Source organism: Chelmon rostratus, chromosome 18 (genome assembly GCF_017976325.1).
Source record: "Chelmon rostratus isolate fCheRos1 chromosome 18, fCheRos1.pri, whole genome shotgun sequence".
NCBI lineage: Eukaryota > Metazoa > Chordata > Actinopteri > Chaetodontiformes > Chaetodontidae > Chelmon > Chelmon rostratus.
Genome location: NC_055675.1, coordinates 3954875 through 3978342, shown reverse-complemented (window position 1 = coordinate 3978342; position 23468 = coordinate 3954875). Strand labels below are relative to the sequence as shown.

Here is a 23468-nt window from a genome sequence, read left to right as displayed (position 1 = left end):
CCATATTTAACCTCCTTAAAGCTGGAGGACTTCTTGAACACATCTTTGATTTGACTAACATGATTGTGGTCTGCTTGCTACACATCAGTGGCTCAGGCTCGGCCTACGCTCCATCCAGGTGAATGAAATCTCCCCAGCAAACTGTTAGCATCTGGTTCTTAGGTAGCTGCTGGTGGTGAAAACGGCGACCATGACCCTGATAGTGTTGGTGGAGGAGAGTGGAGAGAACATACGTTTTCTAATAACTAAGCCAAACTAGCCAGACGCTGCCACGCGAAACTCCTGAAAGGTTGGCGTCACTCACGTTGTTACACAACAACCAGAGACTGTGTGAATAATGGACTGAGTGCCTTGAACCTGCATTCTTTCATATGACCAGCAGGGGGCGACTCAAAAAGAATTCAGATAGTATGGAAGCTTATGAGACAATGACCCTACTTCTCACTTCATTCATGATCTCAGCAAACAGTTGCCTAATGAGCTTATGGTCACAATCGCTAGTCGGCTATCTTGTGATTTATGAGTCACTACTAAGGCACATGCTCGGCTTCTCATCCAGATCCAGTTAGGATGGAGGCATAGCCCCCAGCTCCACCCTCTCGTCCAAATGTGGTCAAATGTAGTGGGTGTGCATACAGAAGAAGCATTTGGATACAACACATGTATATCCAATAACAGCAATAATGATAATAATAAAAAGTGAAAATATATGATTATACCAATAATAATGCTGATTTCTCCTGGGAGGGCCAAATTGCTGGATGGGGGGGGGTCCTCAGGGATGTGTTGGGTCGTCATGGTGTAGAGAGTGCAGGTCTGTGAAATGTGTTAATGTGGATACGGGCTCATGAATTATTCTACATGCATGTGTTTACATGTCATTCCCTGCACGTATAGGTACATCTGTGCAGTTACGTGTCCTGTTTATGTGGTGCCTGCGTGTGTGAGAACTCTTTTCAATTTGAGGAAGCAGCCTCATTGTTTCAGCCTTTTCCTCCACTTCACAGGACATTCCTCGCTGATGGCAGTGATGGAGAATGAGACGTGGCAGCACCCTTCATACGTCCCCCATTATCTCCTCCGCGGCGACCCTTTTGCCTCGAGACTCTCCAGAGAGGCGGACATCGTGGCGGCTTTTTACATCTGTGTCATAGGTCAGTCTCTCATTGCGAAGGATGCTGGGTCTTCATCTCTTCATAAATGCATTTTTTTTATTTCATCTTGCATTGAAAGCGATGTCAAGTGTTCCTGAAATCAAGCTCAATGGTGATGCGTTCGGGAACATCTTTTCAATCACATCTCACTGCCAGGCAATGAGGTAATGAGGAGAGATGATAACAGTCTTTGAGCTTGTACCATTTACTGTTTTTATATCACAACATAGCAAATGAAGCATTCTGCTGCTATAGATACTACAATCACATTCTCCAGATGTAAGGGAACAACACATCATCATCATTTTCATATCTATTTAAGTGAAAATGAAATGTAAAAAAGCCACTAAAACCCTGACTCATCGCTACATATGTCAAAATAATTTTTGACTTTGTTGTGGATAGTTTCCAGCTCAGTTAGACGGGTGAATTTTCCAGATGTAGGCAGGCAGGACACACAGGAAGTTGTCTTTAAGATGTGGATTTACTTTGGCTGACAGTGAAGGCAGCATACAATGGTTCTTAGGGAAATAGGAAATTACACAACACCTTGTCTCAGCATGTACTCCACGTGTGATGAAAAATAAGCCTGGGTGGCGTGTGAGGAAAAGCGACTCATTTGTGTGCACAAATGAATTTACATAATTCTCCAATTGCTTAATTCATGCTCACAAATTGACGAACATCAGGGGGTCATTAAAATTGGTGTATGGAAAAGCTAAAACAGCATTTATTAAACACACAGACAGGTAGATGCCTGCATCTCCATTCAAAAATCCACAGTGATTATGTTTGTATTCAGGACCATATTCATTTATGTTAGATAATATCATTTAATGTAATTTGCATTGCATGCAAACACATTATACATTCAAGAACACAAATTAAGTGATTTGAGTGCAGAAGTTATTCATTTGTGTGCATACATTAGTGGTTATTTTTTATCCGTGGCTCTGACTGGGCTCATACGAAAGAGAGCATGGCCTACTCTGCCTTTAACTGGTGACAGTTCCCCCATAACAAAGATAGGAAAGAAAAGGAAACTTCTCCATATGTGCCTAATGAATGGCATAGTTCCTACTTCAAGAGGAGCTGGAGAAGCTGTTGCCTCAAACAGAAGCACACATTACTTTCTTTGCACCTCTGTTCTGTTAGGAAACAGCCATATTTTGTTTTATTCATAGACAGAGTAAATCCAGGCCCGCTGTCTCGGGATTTTATGAAAGCAGTGGGCATTCAGTTTATTACGTGAAGTGTCTTGGTGCATTCTGGGAACACAGAGAGACTGATACACCAGCATGACGTAAGTGGAATTTGTTTGTAATATCTTACGCCCTTTTATGATCAGATGACTGACTGCAATTAATATCGTTCAGCAACAAATCAAGTAGCCGACATTTCCTGGAAATGAAATCCTGGTACAAAGAGAGGCGTTGTTGGGGGATTTATGGGAAACGGGGCCAATCCAGAGCAGCAAAATAGAAGGAAAACATAAACATAAGACGCAACAAGCTGCTGAACTTTTCACCTGTGATCGTTAACGGAGAGGATTACAGCCGAAGGTACCCGAGCCTGGACAGCATCCACCGAGGGTCGGCTACATTTTCAAGCAGCTAATGAGTTTCCACGCTGACCCCTGTGCAACACTTCCATCCAGACAGCAGCATGGGCATAAACATGATTTAACATTGGAGAGGGCTTGCAGGATTGGACGATATGACGATACACATTTTTCATCTATCTTGTGTTTTTTTTTTTTTTTTGTCATACTTTTTATGCCATGGTAGCATTTTCGTGCCCATGGGATCCCTGGACCAGATCCACTGGACTGACATTTCACTTTGGAAAGTCAAATGACCACAAACAGACACACAAACATTTCACTTATTACGCTGGATAAATGGATTTGCTGTTCCACTTATTTCACACATTTGCTCCAGATGAAACAGAGTGTTGAGTTACATGAAGAAAAGAGAATTACAGCGAGGAAACTTCTGGAAAAACCTTCGCCAGGTGCAGGCCAGCAGAGGCTCAGCCTAGCAAGACTTCACATCTCACCTGTCTAGGCCGCTCTGACAGGTTTAGCATTTAGCTAATGTGCACGGTAATGTTAAACGTGCGCGAGGCACCAGCGTAGTTGTGACATCTTATTTACGTCAACCGAGAACCCAGATTCCTCTAAACTGAAGGCTACTGTTCCTCAGTTTATGTAATGTAAGGGTGAGCATGGGGCTGAAACAGAGTGCCTCTTTATAATGTCGTAGCGCAGCATTGCAGTCTGGTGTCACATGGATGGTCTGACAACATTTAGTGGTGTAGGTAGATTTGGTCTGTCCAGTAAAGGTTTGTTGTGTTTGGCCATGTTGTTATAATGCGGCTAGCACTTTTAGCTGAGGACGGCACATGCTCGATTTCCTTGGAAGCAGTAGCTTTACACATCAGTCTGACTTCATCTGTCTGTCCCATTCCAAGCCGTTTGAAGGCGTATTAACCTCAATGCAATTTTCAAACCCTTTTTATTTCACACATTTAAGGAGCGGGGTAATCCCAAGCAGGCCTCATTAAATCAAAGGCCTGACAAGAACATTTTAATCTGTGCATTGGTGTGTGTAAACACAGTTCCCACACAAACACATTGACAGGAGTTCTTTTATCCGTGGGCTGAGTGGAGGTCTGCTGACACGCTCTGATCAGCAGGCTTATGCGCTTTCTGCTTTCAGTTTCAGTTATCGTCGGGCTTCCTTTGTGCCATAAAAAGCCTGCTATCACCTCTAGTCTCTCTGTCCTTTGCCAACACCATTCTTCCGACCAGAGTGAAAAGCAGTGATGGACAAGTGCATTATATGTACACACGGAGCATGGTAAGCGGTTCAGCGGCAGCCTTCGTGTGCCGCACATCTCTTAGCAACCCCGGTTGGCGCCTGCGCGGAGCCACAGGCGAACAAAAAGGTGAGCTGATGATTGACAGCGATGAGACAAGTGATGAACAGTGACAAGCAGTTGTTGCTGGAGTTCAGTAATCAGAATTCTGAAGCACAGAAGTTGACTTATAGCTGCTGTTACCAAGAGCTTAATCAGCTGTAATGACCAGCCAACAAATGCCTCTAAAAGCTAAAAGGGAGCTACGTTTAGTTTAGTGTGCTAATGACTGTTTCTCACCTTCCACCTATATATATATATATATATATATATATATATATATATATATATATATATATATATATATATATGTTGTTTTTGTTTTTTAGACTGCCACCTACACCCCCAGCCTATTCTTGATAATATTGATTGGAACATGAAAGCTTTAATCCTCTCTTTTCACTTGTCAGATCAAGTGTTTACATAATGCATGTCTCATTCCCATTGGGCTTCGCTCTCATGGTGATTGGAAGCGAAAGCTATAGATAGTGTCTGACAAATAACTGACTTAGTTTCCCCGGTAATATATGCAAAAAATTAATAGTTCGGTCACACAATCGTATTTACCAATACGACGCTCACACAGTACACTTTCTGGACTGTAAACATTGAAAATTGCTGGAATCGCTTGAAAGATCAGCCGAGATAATTTCACTCAGCCGCGTGAAATGGTAGCCATTATCCACTTTGTTTTACGGTGCTGGTTCTTTCATGCTCTGTGCAGAGATGTTTCCACGGGGAAGACGGACTCATCTGTTGAATAGGCTGTGCGATGTCACCCAGTGTTGTAGCGGTATGAACAGCTCGCTCAAACGTTAGAGCTCCACCATGTCAAACAATTACAAGCCTGAGTGGAAACGCAGGAAACGGCCGTAAAAGAAACATCGCAAAGACGGCTTCATTCCTCGCTGTGGTCGGAGAGCTGGTGTGTCAGCGAAAGGGCAATGAAGCAAACAGGCGGCGGCAAATAAATCATGACACGCACGAAGCGTGTGACAAGCATCCGCTAAAGAGAGGACACGTTCGATCTGCGTGGAGGGATGAGGAGGCTGGAACCTTCCTCACAGCAATACATGAAACAAACAGAAGTGTCAGATTTCCACAGCTTTGCTTTATGAGGTTCGACTGCCGCTCTTTGAACCACTGTTCTTTTAATTACTCTTGTGCAGTCTCGGTTTGCTTTAATTCAGAGGCACCCGTCTGGAGCATCAGCTCCAACAGCTGTTTATCTCAGTGCCCACGAGTCCTGATGTGCACATAACGGCAGCGGATGGAAACGCGCCATAACTTTCATTATTCTTGTGTAAGTTTGCGCTACAGGCCCTCATTGCGCACGGGATCGATCCATGGCAGCAGAAGTGGCTGATCCTGACAGAATCCTCGCTGACACGCGGCTGTTACCGAACAGTGTGGAGCTGCGAGGACGCCACTTTCCACGGAGACGTCCTCCTCTGTGTCCTAACTTCCGAAAACCTCTCTCTTCTCGTGCGTGTGTGTTCATGCATGTGCACACGATACACACTCATACACCCACACATGCAGACGTAGGAAAGCAGGACTGTTCTGTTGTGTTTCATGATGTGTATTTCATACTGTAATCTGTTGTGGAGTTGAGTTTAGGTATTTATTTGACAATAGATTCGATTGTACTTTGTGAAGGAAATCACAATGGTCAGTTTTGACCAGGACAGCATCATCATTTGAGCAGCAAACATGATTGATGTGAACCCAGAGTCGGCCTCCCGCCTCCTCGTCCTGCTGCAGCCTTGCGTTCTGTCCGCTCGGTCCAATCGTAACAACAGCTTGAGGGGGAAAACGCTGTAGCATTAGGCGAGATCTATCGCAGTTTGAACCAAATCTAAGCTGGAATCTGGAATCAGACACGTACGCAGGCAACCTTGGACATGGGCCAATGCGTACCTATGTGCAGGCCAGGACATGGCTCATGTGGGAACCTTCCCGCGGCTCAACCCTGGCTGAGAGCCTCTATTTGCTGTTTTCTTCCTCCTGGTGCAGTGCATCATATGAGTGCATGGATGTGAGGAGATTAACAGTGCACTCATTGTATTATTTCTTCATTTCATTTGCCATTATACTTCAATTCCGCAGTAAATAATCGGAATGAATTGGGTTTATTCAGCGGTGAAAAAAGCGTGAATGGGAAACAGCTGACAGGCTGGTAAGTCTGCGACGGAAAGGTCAGTCCCTCTTAACCCTGCGCTGAGATTGTTTTCATTTAATTTCTTTTTAGAAAACTGGGAAGAAAAAAAATGAGATGGGATGTTTTCTTGTATCCGTTGCTGAGCTGGTCAGAGGTCAGACTGTGATAGCCGCCTTGTGCTGACTCTTGTCAGATACCTCAGTGTGCCTGCATTGATTTGTGTGCAGCTGTGCAGAGAAAGACCACATATGTGCAAGATACAACAGAACAGTTAAAGATCTGTTCATGCCACAGTATTTACTGTAGGTTGTGCTGCTTTCTGTTGCTGAGTAAGATTGATAAAGGCAGTGATTGATTCTCTGCACCACACACCTCAGGCTCAGTAAACACTGGTCGTGGCATTTAACCACATATACAGTATGTGGACATAATGTACTCACACAGCTGTGCACTGTCTACAGTAATAAACATGTTCTATACAGCCAGAGCTGACATTTTGGCTCCCTAGGCGAGAGGGCCTCATCTTTCCGGGGTTAAATATTTTATGAAAATTATAATCGTCTTACAAATGTAGTCTGAACTCAGCTTGTTTAACATCACTTGCCCTCAGCGTCAACGTATCAACATCATATCATCTGTCAGCATCACATGCACTCCCTGTTAGGACTAACACTCATTTTAATCATGTTCCAGATATGATATGGAATGGGAGAGACCTGGTAATGAATATCTCTGTATGACGCAAAAGTTAGTGATCATCCTCCTCCGTATCCCAGACAGCCTCTGCCACCTCTGTACGGAGGTGCAGCATTAGCAATATGATACTTAAATGCTGAGGTCAGCGAGTATGTGTCTAAATCCTCTCCAGGTGTTGCTTCCACAGATCCCTGACTGGATCATAACATGTGGCAAGGACAGCCAAAAGCGAAAATACTTCCAACAAACAGCAGGACTTTAGATGGAAAGCAGCTCTTTGCTTGCTGTCATATCATTACATGAAACTACTGGCACAGCTGCAGCTGGAAACAAGGTTAATCAGAGTGGCAGTAAGTTAGTTCAACACAATACATACAGTAAAAGGCCTGAAGATGCTATAAACTACAGGTGACATTCTACCTGCAAATGACCCCTTTCACACTACACATGGTCATTTGATTTAGTATTTGTTCCTATAACATATGATATTATAATATATACAACTCTCACACTGCTATCATGCACTGCTACATGTTGCATACAGAGTGCATGAGGTGGGTCAGTATGTTTCAAAGTGTAATTTTACACTTCAGTTGTTCCAGAATGTCGGGGTCCGCATCCTGCCGGTCCACATTGTAATGCGTTCATTGTACTCAGAGACGCTTCGGATCAATGTAAACTGAACATGTCGCCCTCACGCTGCTGCTGTTCCGTCTGCAAACTGAACAGTTTGTAATGCTGCAGCCAATTGAACACGCAATAAGCAGTAAAAGCCGATGGAGTTGTTGTGGAGAGTGTGAGGCCATTAAATGATGTTAAAGTGTGGATGCAGAATGGGGATGGAGAAGGGTTAGGGTCTCTGGTATATATATATATATATATATATATATATATATATATATATATATATATATATAGAGAGAGAGAGAGAGCCCACTGTTTCGAGTGATTTGATAGAGATGAATGTGTTGCTGCCTGGGGGTGTTGGCTGTCTGGTGGAATGGTCTAGCCGGAAGCTTTTACTTGTCATGTTTCATTTGCAGCCTTATAATAGTCACAGACACATGTGAGCAGCTGCTGTGTCTCTATGTTTGTTTGTCCTTTAAAAGGCAATAAATCTGGAGCAATGAAACATTTTTCCCAAGATTTGACGGTCATGAGTTCCTTTTCACTGCGTTGAGTTCGGAGCTTCTTTCTTCCTGCGGCTTTTATCGAGACAGCCTCACTGAAACAGTCCCACAGTGAAATAAAGGAAGAAGTGTTCATAGAGTGTACACCACTTTCTGCAAGCCAATGCAGTAGGGCTCGTTTTGTAGATGCGCAAATTACTGTCGTGCAGCTGCAGACCTGCCAGTGACCCATAGGTGTGGGAATTCTTTATGTACTGCTCGCTCTAGAGTATGTGTCTATGAGCATGCATCCATCCACTTGTTTTATGCACATTTTCAATTTGCACATTCTGAAACTGCAGAGGAAATTTGAAAAAAGTCAAAATATCGCAAAAGACTTGCCTTTTGCGGAGGTGGAAAAGTGCATGAATTGAAAGAAAATGTGACAAAGTGCAATGGAACCATACTTCATGACTAAATCGTGACATACCTAAAGCGTGTGATGTTCGCTGAAGCCTCCTGGTGTCAGATAAAAACATCAGATCTGTGTGGAGTGGCGAAGAGGCTGTAGCCTCCCTCACGTCGATACATGAAACCGACGTAAATGATGATTTTCCTGAAGTGTGGCTTCCTGGCTGCATTTATAAATGACATTTGAAGCCGCAATCTTGTTTTCTGAAAAATTGAAAGGCTTGAAGAATTCTTGCCTTTTCACATTTTTCAAAATGTCGCGTCACAGCAGTGGGTCCCCGCCTGGCCTTCCTCCATTCACAAACTACAGTAAGCGATGTCTAACTAAAATCACTCCTTATTTAAACATTGCTATTCCCAACGGTCAGTCAGTAGTAGCCAGTAGTGAGCAGTAAATTGAAATGAATCATTATCATTGAGTGTCACCAGTGACAGGTGGGGTGGCACACGGCAGTACATTTCCTGTCTATAAAATGTGGTTCAGTGCAGAGCAATGGACACTGCTGTTTTGCTCCACTGAGCACGTTTCTCCAGGCGGTTCATGTGCATACATTTCACACTGCATCGTAAAGTAAATAGGGAGGGATTTTGGACACGACATTGCTTTTCTACCATGGAGACACAAACAACAATAACAGCGCACACACACACAGGCGTTGTGGTCACGCTGCCGAGTAAACGCGACTTACCCTCGCACGCGTTTCTCAGATACAAGCGGATCATTTAATTTGGCCCCAGAGACGATGCTGCCTTCGTGTCGTGTTGCACAGGTAAAGCAACAACAGGCACACTGGAACGATTTGGCCGAGAAGGGGAAGATTTCCATGGTTACAAATCGTGAGCTTTCAGAAATCAATAGCTTTTGTTACTGAGATCTTGGGAGCAGATCTGGAGCAACAGTTCTCTCCCGAAGTGCGTGCTTGTTGTTGCATAATAGGCAGAGTTGGTGGTGTGGGTGTAGAAACGGTGTCCATGATGAAAACAGCTTTAAATTGGGGTTTATTTCTTGCCCTACATGATAAAATAGTTAAGAATAAAATGTATGTATCGCTTTTCAGTGTTGCTTTTTTTTAATTAAAGCTGTGTAACTGCAGTAGATGTTCAGGTGAAATGGAATGATCATTAAAACTCATCATTAATTGAGAGAATGCGTTAAAATATAAATCTAGAAACTGAGTTTGTGTGTGCGAGATTCTCGATAGGGAGTTCCCATCCACGCTAATGACGAGGTGGATTTCAGGCGGCGATCATTCTGATGAGACGATAACAAATCAAAGGAAAGAGCAGGAGCCCTTATTCACATCAGCAATAAAATCTCATTGACAAGCTGACAGGCAGCTGTTTAGGGTCACCGCGGGTCATGCTGGGCGCCTGGCAACAGCGTTCTCTACTTGTTGAATTCAGGTCATGCCTCTTTTGCAAAGGCCGCCGTGTTGCAGTCATGAAGCGCAGAGGAGATGAAAGCATCACTGGCTCTCCAGGTCTGTGTAAATCAAAGAAGAGACCCGGCCTTATTAACGTCTCGGAGTTGAATACTACATGATCGCACCACTCGTGCGCCTCTGATTTACTTATTTATTTATTTAAAAGGATTCTGATTAGCTGATGCCAGTGGCGCTAGCTAGTCTTCGTGGGGTCATATTCATCATATGCATACATTACATTACATGTGTTCATCACATTCTACCTATGTTGCATTAAGAAAGTGGACGTGCAATTGTTCTCAGACATTCATTCCGATGCATGACGTTTATTTCTGACTCTGCCTCCCCCGGGAGAGTCAGGCTGGTTCAGACAAAGTAGTCTCAGAATTAGACTCAATGATTCCCAGTGTTAGTGGCCATCACCAGCGAGCAAGACGAGGATGTATTCATGACCAACACTGCATTGATCAGCTGTTTCAGGATGCATTCTTGGTGTTATTTCAATGAGGATTTATTATTATCTTGATGTAGTAGTGGGGGGCAGTTATGTCACTGATTACTGGCATCATGAATGATTTTTTTTTTTCAGTGGAATGAACGCTATTGCTGAACAATGTGACTGTGCTAAAGGTAAACTTTTTCTCTGCTGGCAACCATAAGAGTTCGCGATGCACGCTGCCATTTGTCGCTCGTATGGGCCACACTAGCCTAGCAGTTGTGTTCTTGGGTGTTTGTGGCTTTAGTTTTATCCAATCAACGACCAAATCTAACTCAGAAACTAGAAGTATTTGCTGTATAATACAGTATAGTTGGTGTACAATTGTATACATCACACTTCATAATGTATTGTAGCCCATTCATGACACCAGGTGTGGCAGGGGTCCTCAGCTACATTTGTCCAAGGGCCAGATTTTTTCTAAGCAGGCGCTGTGGGAGCAGTATTTATTCAGAAACAGCTGAGACTCGTGTCTCAGACGTGCCAGTGATATTTATCTCTAACTTGCTCTCGCTCTCTTACAGGAATCATGTCTGCAACGGGGAATGGCTATGTCATTTATATGACCATCAAACGCAAGACCAAGCTGAAGCCCCCCGAGCTCATGACTGTTAACCTAGCCATCTTCGACTTTGGCATATCAGGTACGTGTGAAGTTGTAGACGAAGGACAAAGTATGTAGATTAGACATTTTAAAACAAAAGCAGACCCAAGCTTTACTGCATCCAAGCAAATTGTTAACTGAAGCAGTTATTTATCTACTGCATTTTAATAAAACATGCAAATTGACAAAACACAAGCAAATAAAGAAAAATAAAATCTTCACCAGTTTGATGATGGCTGGGCAGCATTTAAAAGAGAAAACACAACCAATCACAGAAACAACAGAAACTCTGCCAAATACAGTCTGTAAGTTCCGGGGGACATTAAAAAGTGATGAACACCCACGACTTTGAGGTGTTTGTAGTCCTGTCAAAAAGGTGAACTCTTTGGTGATAATTTAAGCTCATTTTCCATACTCCATAATCAACTTCAGGTGTCACAACCATTGCAGCAGAAGTGTGCATCTTTGTTTGGAGTCCCCTGGAAACACCAACTTGCATCATTTCTATATGTGGTTGTGTTTCCTCATTTTGCAGCATTCTTTAATGCTGCATATGTGTTGTGTGCATGTTTTATTGATTTGCTTGAGTTTTGTCTGTTTGCATGTGTTTTCTTCAGCTGCAGCATGTGGAGCTCTCTGGGCCACTGTTTTAATTTTCTTCAGCAACAGAAACAACAACGGCAAAATAACGACTAAAGCGTGAATGTTCGCAATAAATAGTGGAAGCAGTTCAGCAGCCCGGGGAGTAGCTGACTGTGCTCTCAGAACATTAAACCCTGGTCCTAACTGTGTGGAATATGCTGATCAATACTCCAGTAGCATGTGGTCAACTAGCTACTGATTCCAGATCTAATGTTAAAGTAGCCTGTTCAATGCAGCCAACACAGCCGAGCCTGCTCCTTGCAGAATAAATAACTATGGAAATAAAATCACTGGTTTGTCCTGTCCAGTACCTGTGATCTGGATGCTGCCCGGCAGATGTAGAAACAGTGACCGGATGAGCTGAAGTTTACATGCCTGGTACATTTGCTTTAAATGTCATAGCGCATCCACAGTATCCTTAATTTTTTGGTCAACAAGACCGCCAGCATCACACACAATGCTTCCGCAGTTTAACTGACAGTTGCTTCACCCGCCTCCCCAGTGACATCTGAACTTGTGCATGATGGTGAAATGAGAAGTGCTGTGATTGGTCGGGTTCTGTAGTAGTCTTGCCAGTCACCTGACCAGGACACGGCAAGAGTTTATGCAATGCTCACCGTGTCAGATCGAACCATCGCATAAAGACAAAAATATCATGCAGTCTGATCCCAGCACAAGTGAGCTCTTTTTTTGGTTTCTGTTCTTCCCCTGTAACTTAATTGACCTGCTGTTCTCCTTTATTAACGCTTAGATGTTTCTTCTTTGACCTCAGAGGGATGCTTTGACATTTAGATTTAGATTCTGTCTTTTGTCATCACTGGGCTGTAAAGGTCACTTTAGTTGTCATGGGGAATACTCCTCAGCCCGTGACAACAGTTGATAATGGCTTTCGTGGCTCTGGAGGAGCTTCTTTAAACTCACCTTAGGCCTTCATTTTGTGTTACGAAATAGAGGCATGGAGTTTGAAAGATATCAGACCAACAGGGTCTCATCAAAGATGCTATCAAGTTGTATTATGGGAAACAGGATTGTGGACTCTGTGTAGTATTTTGGTGCATTATGCTACTGATACATCTCAGAGGAACATCTGTTTCGAGCATTATATTGATACTTGATCATTCAAATGGCTTCAAAAACATTATTGTTCCTATTATTTTGCATGCTGTCATTGTACAAAATGACAGTAAAGCCCGTCCTATCTGCCTGCAGATTTGCTGTGTGCTCAAGTTGTGCTGCTCTTCTCCTTTCAGACAACAATTTGATTTTCCAGAGAAGACGATTCTTCCTTTGAGCTGTTGTTATAATGCTTAACTGTGATTGGCTCAGCTGTTTCAGCGCTACAAGACCAGTGATGTGACTGGTTGAGTGTTTCAGACCCTTCTGTTTGTCAGTGTAGAAGCTGAAGGACCCTGAGGTGACAATGCAGTCAAATTCAGATGAAATTTTGGATAGTTAGTTCCTCTAAGAAGCCAAGTTTGAGTTTAGGAGAGTGATACAGTTTTATCAATAGTGTGGAGGATGTAGATTTACAAACAACTGTAATGTAATGTATAACGCTGAAATTTTCAGGTCTCGGTGAGCATAGTACAATCAAGTTTGTCATTAACATAATCTAATTAATATAATGTCATTAACAGTGAAAGTTTTGTTTGATCAGAGTTATGTAGCAGGGCCAGCTTTATACTTCTAGTAGCTACTAGAAATAGTACTAGAAGTATAAAGCCAGATGGGCATCTGTGTTTGTCAGCTAAACTTTACGTCGCCAAGACGGGGAATGTTCCGAACACAGTCCACGAGGCATCATGTCCAGGGTTGTCTGTCTGTCCGACTGTACACATGTATGTCCCCTCCTGTGAATGCCCCAGGAACGCCTCCAGGGAATTTCTTCAAATTTGGCACAAAAGGTCACTTGGACTCAAGAATAAACTGATTCGATTTTTGTTGACCAAACGGTCAGAGGTCACTGTGACCTCACAAACCACACTGTGACCCTCACTCAAGACACTAATAGTGACTTAATTTAATACAAATGTCTCGCAGGATAAAATGAAGTGGTGACATTTTATGTTTTATCTTCGGTGTCCACTTTGAAACAGTGATGACTGTATAGATCTTATGTGCTGCCATATTTGAAGTATTGTAGTTCGCCACAAACTCATTGGTTCTGCTAATATTGATCTTCAGGTGGTTGTTGTTGCACCGTGTGATGAAGCTCTCTTCGTCCTCTGTGCTCCTCTAGGAAAACAGTCTCTGAGTGAAAACAGCATATTTCTCACTGGACATTATTCACTAGAATACCACCTGTCAATACAGTGATAACTTCCATTCCACCAAAAAATAGACTTAAAACCTCCAAAGTCTTCATTACATTTATTTGTCTGGACAGACATGGAGGTAAACTACAACTTGACTGGTTGGCGGAAGCATGAAGCCGCAATTCCAGTTCCGAGTGTTGCATCCCAAGGTCATTGCACAACAGCAGCTGAGATAGATGGCTGCTGATGCAGCAGCTGCAGAGCAGAGGCGTTAATGTACTTAACGAGGGCAGAGATTAGGACAGGAGGTGGCACCTGTTGATCTAAAGATGGAGGACCTAACAAGCCCAGGGGGGAATCTTGCAGAATTGTCCTCAGCAGCTGCTGCAGCGGATGTCCCAGGAGGGACATCCAGAGGATTGAGATGGAGGACCGCAGGGACTCTTGTCTATTGGGCGAGAGCGAGCCACAGTGATGGCGTGTTTCTCTTGCCGAACTGGCTGACGCCCAGGCATGGTCAGAGAGGAGACCCGTTGCAGTGCAGTTGATGACATGGAGGATTGCAGTTGTTTGTGCGTAGGAGGGAATCCCTGCTCATCCAGCACATTGATTTGGGCTCCAGGCCTTGAAACTTGTTCTTCAGATGTAGAGCCTCTGGCATAGAGCAGTGGGAGGAATGCCTGCCCCAGGGCTCTCCATCGTACACCAAAGTCCAGGACTCTGGGGTAGAACAGGCTTGGGAAATTAATCTGGATCAACCGTACATCCTCCCCAGCAGTAGATAGATTGTTTGATGTACTCATAAGATGTTTCTGTGGTTTTGCCATGTGGTTTCTCGTATCCTCTTAGCAGAAGAGGAGGACAGGAGATCTTCCAAAGTCAAAATACATCAAGTAATTTCTCAAATTGACCGGCTGCCTGTCAGGACACAGCTCAGGTCATGTGGAAAAAAATCTTAAGAATTGGGACACAGTATCACAGATGCTGACCTGGGTATGCCCAAGCTGTGCAGAGAGTCAGGTCAGCAGAGACCATGTGTGTGTGGAACAAGATGGATTATCAGCCCATGTGTTTGCCCTGCAGCTACTTACACAGTAGTCCTGTCTCACAATGAATGTTATAGCATATGCCTTATAACACTGGCATACTGAGAGTAACTCAAGAGTCTTATTCCAAAATGGGTCATCCCACCATTCGAGCTCCTGAAGAAAGGTCAAAACATATTGGTAGCCTGATAACAAGCAATAGTAAAGACACCTTGGACTGGACGGAGAATCTTCTTTCTGCTCCAAAAAGTTCAGCAGCTCAATCAACATTGTAAAAAGCAGGTGAAGTGACTGAGTGTCCTTTCTTTGATTAATCATTCTCTATTAATCAGATATCAAATGGATTCAGTTTGCATCCAGACACTCTCAGTACCTTATACACTGATCCTACTGCAGTGATGCAGTGGTCTTTTTAAAGGCCACCACCCTTACATTCATTCAACACCTGCAGTTGTTCACGCTTCTCCCAATAATAATGAGACAAAAGGTCATCTGTATGAGAGTTTGATCAGTGAAGTACCCTAATTGCTACTTTTTCATTTCAACCATGTGCATTTATAGACACTGGTGATCAGTTTGGATGCTGGTGATTACAATGGTCACAGAGGTGTGATTAAAGAAAGGATATCAGCATTCACATACAAAACCACGTGGTTTGCACGTAATCATTAACTAAGACTGGGAATCTCTGGAAAAACTATCCAACTCTTGGTGTCATGCTTCAATTCAGAATGGATTCTCTATTAAAAACTGATTCTTGATTGAATGAATCGACCTGTATTTCCAGATGCTTCCATACAGTGAGAAACATAGCTGGCAGCTAAGCCAGCTAAACAAGAAAATACAGAGGACTGTGTGCTGAGAGTACGCAGCTCAACTCTACTAACTTCAGCATTAGCCTCCAGGTGATAGTGTATGAAATAATCAAATACCTCACCTTTGACTAGTTCCTGCATGAAACTGACCACAACAAGGTCTGTGGAGTAGGTCATGATTTCTGGAAAGAGACATTAATGGGTTTTTTTGTTCTTTTTAAAGCAACACAAGCCAAGTGCCAGAGAAGGCACTCAGGCAGGCAGGTTGTAGAACAAGAAGCTTTCTTTAATAACCGAAGCTGAACCCAAACAAAGCAAACAGGCAGGCAAAAACTGCTGGAGCAGGTTGGAGCAAAATCCCCCCAAAGTAAGTAAGAAATGGGAAACATATGCTGGACGGGGAACAAATCCTGATAGCTGAATAACTGATAGGTATTACTCACCAAATGCACAAGAGGAAAGCCTAATAAGCGACAGGTGAAGCTAATCTACAATCACGAGGGCTCGAAAGAGACAAAGGCAGGAAGTAGAACAATGCATGACACATTAGGAGAAAGTCCTTCAGCATAAAACACCAAAACAACCTAGATGGATAAATAGCACTTCAGGTAAGGTACTGGCCTAACTGAAATGAAGGCTAAGTAAGAAATGAATTGACTGATGTGTTGGGTAACGCAGGCACCGCATTAGTGGACTGTGATCTAAGGTGTGTTCTGTTAGTCATTAACTATCGCAGCCATAACTCCTATTTTATTTTGAAGTTATGCAACTGAAATCACGTAATTACATATTTTTTTTAGCTTGTATAACACTTGATGTCATCCGCAGTGCTGTAATCCTCGCTAATCCTCCCCTAGCTGACCTCTTCTCTCATTAAGCCTTTTTGTAGGATTTACAAGGACATGGTGTGCTCTCCGTGATTGTCATGAAACTGATAATGTACTGGGAGAAACTACTGTTTTAAGGTATCCAACACTGGCTAACATCTCTCAAATCACGTTGCAGTTTATTATTTTTTTATTTCAAGACAAAAACACTGCTAACAATGAACAACAGTAATAGTGATCGCAGTAGGAGCACAGAATGATCCAGAACAGACACTCTGGATCAAGAGAAGCCAAATACATTCATACTATGAATATTCTCCATTACTGAAATGAGTTTTTGACCCAGAGGACCTAAAGATGATGAGGTCATTCAGCTGATTGATCCGCCAGTCCAGCTAACACTTTAGTCTGGAGCAAGTCGGGATCCCACCACCTCGCTTTGGGGGCACTGAGAAACCGTTCCCGATCCTTGTCCTTGAATGTTGTACATAATCAAGGCAGGCCCACTTCTCAGTTGTAGACTTGAAGACAGGACCATTCACCTTTATGTGGATCAAGGACATGGCTGAGGTTGTGTCACAGCCCGGCTAATTGAACTATGGGTGGGTGGTTTCTTATGAAACACACCTACTGTTGTCTTTTGTAATACTCCCTTAACTTTAAAGGATAAGTCAATTATTATTTTTTATTTTTATCGTTGTCATCAAATCCTATGACAGGACCATTGGTACTACTAACAAGTATTGTGCAGGTATACAAAGCCTGACACGCTGTTGTGCTGAGGAAATACTCCCTGGCCCACCATATCTCCAGCTGAACAAATGCACTGCTTTTCCCCATGTGAGCAATGTTAGGTAAATATGGCAGGGCCTTTCTTTTAATACGTATATATTCGTTACCCAACACGAGAAATGCTCGGGGCTACTTCGGAGGAGAGGATCGAAATGAAAGGAAGAGACTTATGGAAAATGTATTTATTTAAAATGTATGTCCAATGGACCCTCCACAATGGGGGGCTTTGTCGTGCCTGTCTGTGCCTGCTCGTGCGACCCCATGCTGCTGCTGTTGCTCACATGGCAATTTATAAAGCCACCTCACAACTCCAGGAGGTGACCATTTAATCGCATTTCGTGACCGTTTTTGGACAGAATGCAGCTAAATTTTACAACTGCTGTGACTGGAAAATATGCCCTCCGTTTGTTTGTTTTAGAATAATCATTGTATATTACGTGAAACGCTATAAGCAGTGTTTCTGAATGTTTTGCCATGGTGGGCCGCCACAGCAGAAGAAAGCAAAACATTTCATGATCAATCATGAACCTGGATGTGGCAAGACTGGTTACCCATGGTTTATTAAACTGCAACATGGTGAAGAAACAGCCATTTCATACACGAGACATTCATCACGCAGACCTGCCGATGTGCAACAAACTGCAGCAGAGAATCCAGTCTGCTGTGTATTTCATACACTTAGGTGATAAACCACAGAATTGTAGAGTAACACTGAACAGAAGAAAACACCTCAATGTCTTTGTGTGTGATAGAGTTTGAATATTTTTCACCACTTGATGGTTTTTGCAACATCTGGTTTCAAGAGGTGCTTCAGCCCACCTTTCAACGGTCATTTAAGTGGTTAGTAAGTAACCAGTTTTACTCGCGGAAGAGTTTGGTCTGCAAAGTGAGGACGACACATAGACACAAGAGCTCAGTATTGTTGCCGTGTCATTGAGGAGTTCATGTTGGGTGTTCTCAACCCTGTAACCACGAAACTAGCACACTGCGATCAAACAGAGTGGAGGAGCGATCCACTCCCAGAACAAGACCAGCTTTTAACATGACAAACTTACAACAGAGGATGGTGGAGTGTCATTCTACAATGAAAGAACAATCACAACCCACCTCTGACTGATATTGACTGCTTGTCCAAAGAAGGTAGCATCATATGAGCTGGAAGCGTTACCAGCGTGTATTCCATGAGGATAAAACCAGCTGAAGTCTTTTTGCCAACTCTTATTGAAAGCTAAAACAGTAAAATAGTGAGTTGCTATACTTTCAACCAGCATGAGATTCACGCAGACTGTACACCTGCCTACAACTGCCAATACAAAGTGCGAAGCCGTGCATGGTTTGAAAAAGCCTGCTGGCAGATTGGACGAGCCAAACAGCTGAGACGACAGAACGGTAGAGCCCGTCGCCTGGCAACCACACATCACCTCAGGGAAAACCACAAAGCAGTCTGTTGAGAAGAGGTTCCCTGCAGCCACTGCTGAGGGCTCCGAGCAAGAAAGCTTTTTTTGTTTCCCCATCAAATAAATACAGATTCCAGTGGACTTTTTTACAATTCAAATTGACCTAAAAAACAAGTCCAAGCATCAGCCACAACACCACCGAATTTGGAAAGACACGTCAAGTTGAAGCATCCAACCAGTCTTGGAAAATATCTGCAAGTGAATGATGGTCACAAGATATCATTGAAGACCAAGACCACGAGCCTCAAAGGTCCTCCGCCCAAGTCAAGTCCCGGCATTTTGAAAAAGAACCGGTTACCTTTGTCTCCCACGCTGACGGAGATCTGCAGCCTTTGCAGCTCATTCAGCAAAACAGGAGAAATGAATGTGAACTACTTAAATTTTTAGGACAGTGAACTTTTTAATGTGTGTGAACTGAGCAGGCTTTAGCCTCTGAGCATGTGAGTAATTGTGTGCAAGCGTGTGTGCATGCCCCGCCGGGCTTTCAGTCATTCTAAGAATCATGTCTCACGCAATCTTGCCTCGACAGGTTTTCTTGTTTATCCCTTTTATGCCACTTGGGCTCGGCCTGTCCGGCTCTCCAGGACAAGGGGCCTGTATCTGACACTACAAAAATCAATGAGTCACTGCGGTGTCCCATGAGCGCACTTGAGCCTCGTGCTGAGCTCATTAGTCCTTGATGTGGGCGACTAGTTAAGGGATAGACTGACACAAGTCTGGCGAAAATATCACAGCTGTCTTTCACTCTCCTTTTTCACTTCTCTTTATGCTGTTCAGTAATGAGGCACTTGTCACAAGAGCTGTCACTGTCAGCTGTATATCCTGGTTTTCATTTTTTGAATTGGAAATATTGGGGAAGCAGCACCACAAGACACTGAAATGAACGTTTTCTCCGAAAATTTGACTTCATGATTTGATGCTAACAATGGATTTGACTCAATTCTCCTTTAACGTTCTTTTGTCTCCCCCCCCCCCCGTCCTCGCAGTGACGGGGAAGCCCTTTTTCATCGTATCTAGCTTCTCCCACCGCTGGTTGTTTGGCTGGGAGGGCTGTCGTTTCTACGGCTGGGCGGGCTTCTTCTTTGGCTGCGGGAGCCTCATCACGATGACCGTGGTCAGTCTGGACCGGTACCTCAAGATCTGCCACCTGAGATACGGTAGGTCAGGATCTCCTTTAACAGGACATCTGAACATTTGAATTCCATGACATCCGTACACACCAGGCCACAGATTTGGCTTTTTGATTTGAGTAAAGTAAGTAAATGCTTAGTGTTTCCCCAACCAGGAACAAGTTTACTGACTAGTTCAGAGACAAACCTTTCTCATGCAGCTGCACTCAAAAAAGCAGCCAAAAAGTGGTTTCATTGTCTCACCACAAGTCCATCATGCTTCACTCTTAGGTACATGGCTGAAACGCCACCACGCCTTCCTGTGCCTGGCCTTCGTGTGGGTCTATGCAGCCTTCTGGGCCACCATGCCCCTGGTCGGCTGGGGAAGCTACGCCCCGGAGCCCTTCGGGACCTCCTGCACTTTGGACTGGTGGCTGGCACAGGCCTCCGTGTCGGGCCAGAGCTTCGTTATGGCCATCCTGTTCTTCTGTCTCGTCCTCCCCACGGGCATCATCGTCTTCTCCTACGTCATGATCATCTTCAAGGTCAAGTCCTCTGCGAAGGAGATTTCCCACTTTGATGCCCGCATCCGAAACAGCCACAACCTTGAGATGAAACTCACAAAGGTAGGTGGAGAAGTTGGAGGGCAAGAGAAGGGAAACTCAGAGAAGAACTGTTCATAGAGGAATCATGTTGAGGACAAATCTGTGATCTGAATGTTGCCTTGTGTCCTCTCCCAGGTGGCAATGCTGATCTGTGCAGGCTTCTTGATAGCCTGGATCCCTTATGCAGTGGTGTCCGTGGTGTCGGCGTTTGGTGAACCAGACTCAGTCCCCATCCCTGTGTCTGTCATTCCCACGCTGCTGGCCAAGTCCTCAGCCATGTACAACCCCATCATCTACCAGGTCGTGGACCTGAAAAATTCCTGCGCAAAGTCCTCCTGTTTTAAGGCCCGGAAGGAACGCTGGCATTTTAGAAAGTCAAGGTAAAACAGCACATGTTATATTTCCTGTCTTTATTCCTGTGAAGTTGATGAAGCATAGGATTGCCTCAGACAGAGACTGGAGTTGCGCTTGCATTAGCTGATCGGCATTCATGCTCCATGATCATGTGCTCATGCACCAGTTGTATGACTACCAGCTGACCAGATACATCCAACATATCCATTCAGGTGTGCAACCTCACACTTCTCACTGTTACTGTGCTCATGCACGGCTTACTGCCACAGCTTCCTCCACCCAACCTCCTCCTTATGTGTGCTGATGTTTTATTGAAGGGGGGATCAGTCCTCTGCACAATCTATGTTGCTGTTTTTGATTATTTGAGAGCAAGGAGCGGAGCCTTGTACCATACTGTATAACAGTTTGCAATAAATACTCAACTCTGTCACGTGAAGTGTCTCTGACCAGATTTTAATTGTGAGTGAGCACCCAGTTGACACATTTAACCTGTCAGTGTCAGAACTGAGCGAAAACTGGGACAAACTATGGCAACATGGAAGACTGCACTGCCAACCAAACTAAAGGGCAACTTCCCTGAGGCCCAGGTTCCTTGTGTGACAATTACTTTACTCTAATTGGAACGAGTTGTTTCTGAATATGCATAACTAAAGCACAGTATTGAGGTAAATGATGAGGTCCTGCTCCTGTGTTTATACCTAATCTTGAGGATCTGTCTGGTAGAGGGTTTCTCTTTCAAAATCTAGTTTTGACAGTCTTATTATTATTATATCGAGTGAAATACTACTACTACTAATAAAATAACTATAAAAAAAAACTATAGTAACTAGTAGCAGTAATATGAATAAGCAGATTAGACAAGTTGAAATTAAAACAGCTAGTGTTGATAAAAATGGGTTTCGTTTCAGTCAAATCTAAAACTTAAAATCTAAAATCAGCTCTAAAACTTACTGGTAACCAGTGAAAAAAGGCTCCAATTTCTGTAATTATATGATGCATATTCCTAAACAAATGTGTGAAAGAAATGTGTTTGCGCAAGTTATGCACACTGGGCGTTCCAACATCGACGTATTGAATGATTTACAGGAGTATGTGCTAAATTTAATTAAGATATCATGTGTAGTCCGCTACGTACACTGTTCCTAATGAGTACCTGGCAGCGTAGACATATGAGGGAACCTGGATACCGTGGTCCGAGACGGTCTACATTCGAGTCCGTCACTGGCTGGGAAGGCTGACTCCCCGCTTCACTAAAGGAACTGATTAAACTTGAGTGTATTTATTGTTTTAAAGCATTTTCTGTAATGTTTGCATGCTGATTATTGGCCAATATTCAGCAGCAGTAATACTGACAAAAACCTACATAAAAAACAAATATAGTGACGACCTGATGTAAGGACAGGATGACGTCAGTAAGATTGTGGGCGATGCAGGGAAACGAATTTCTATTCTGCTGTTGTTGCTGTGAAGTGAAACATCATTCAGACCTGTTGATTGAATGCACTTCAGCCTCTTCCTCAAGGGCCTGTGACAGAAATGTCATTTTTAAATGAAATTCTAATTAATTTTTTCTGTCTCATGATTGAAGTGTGGCTGTGACGGACAGAAGGTGCGTCCAATCGCCAGGTGTTTTTTGAGAGCGTCTGCCCTTTTCAGTCTGTTTCCAAGGCCGACTGCCCAGATGGTGCCGTCTACCAAACCATCTGGCGAGTCGGGTGAACGGAATGCTTTTCAAGTGCACATTTTATCGATTCCCACAAAAAAGAAGTTTGCCCGGAGCTTGTACTTGACCTTTGCAGCTCAGATGATATAAACTGCACTGCAGACACAACCCCTGTCAGTGATGATGACTGATAAGCACCTGTTCGTGTGTGTCGTGCAGCGAATGATATAGAATGAGTGAACGAGGTGGTTTCAGACACAGCAAATGTCCTGTCAGTGTGTGCGCAGCCATCACTTCCTGTGAGGGTGTTTTTATATGTTCTGATGGGATTTTCTTGAAATTTCTACATTATTTAGCAGTTTGCTTATTTGCAAAATGTGGCTGAAAGTAAGTGTAGAAGACATTTCTCACTGATGTCTTTGTCTCCTCCTGTTCTCATGCCTTTGCAGGTTCTACACCATCTCTGGCTCGTTAAGGGACCCTCCACCAGCCAAAGACGCTCAAATCGGAGAGTAAGACACTTTAGATTGTGTGACCCTCTTACCTCGTCTACTTTGGACAGTTTGCCTTGTTCCCCGCCCTCTGTGCCCTACACTTACCCGATCACATGCTGCCTGTCACCTGCTATGACATCAACTGCTCACCTTCGTTGCCGGTGGTACCGGAGTCCTGCTGCTCGTTTTTGCACCCACGCTGGATCGCCACGCGCTTCCAGCAGCTCCCCCGCCTCCACGTCCTCAGAGACACATCTTTCCCTATGAGGTTTTCCTTAATCTGTGGAGTTGCGTCGTCTTTACAGTGGTTGTAACATACAAGTGACGTGTTGTGTGAGCTTCTCGACTTCCCTTTTCAGTATTACAGGCACAACT

The 23468-nt window shown here is 43.7% G+C and overlaps 1 protein-coding gene across 1 annotated transcript; it reads left to right on the top strand.

Annotated features, from left to right (window-relative positions):
* The first annotated feature begins 1015 nt into the window (after window positions 1-1015).
* On the top strand, window positions 1016-23115 carry opn5 (opsin 5). The gene is made up of 6 exons (XM_041959315.1): window positions 1016-1154; window positions 10955-11074; window positions 19855-20025; window positions 20269-20603; window positions 20718-20962; window positions 23049-23115. Exons 1-6 carry the CDS (start codon window positions 1022-1024, stop codon window positions 23113-23115), a joined length of 1071 nt encoding a protein of 356 aa, XP_041815249.1. The 5' UTR covers window positions 1016-1021.
* The last annotated feature ends 353 nt before the right edge of the window (window positions 23116-23468 follow it).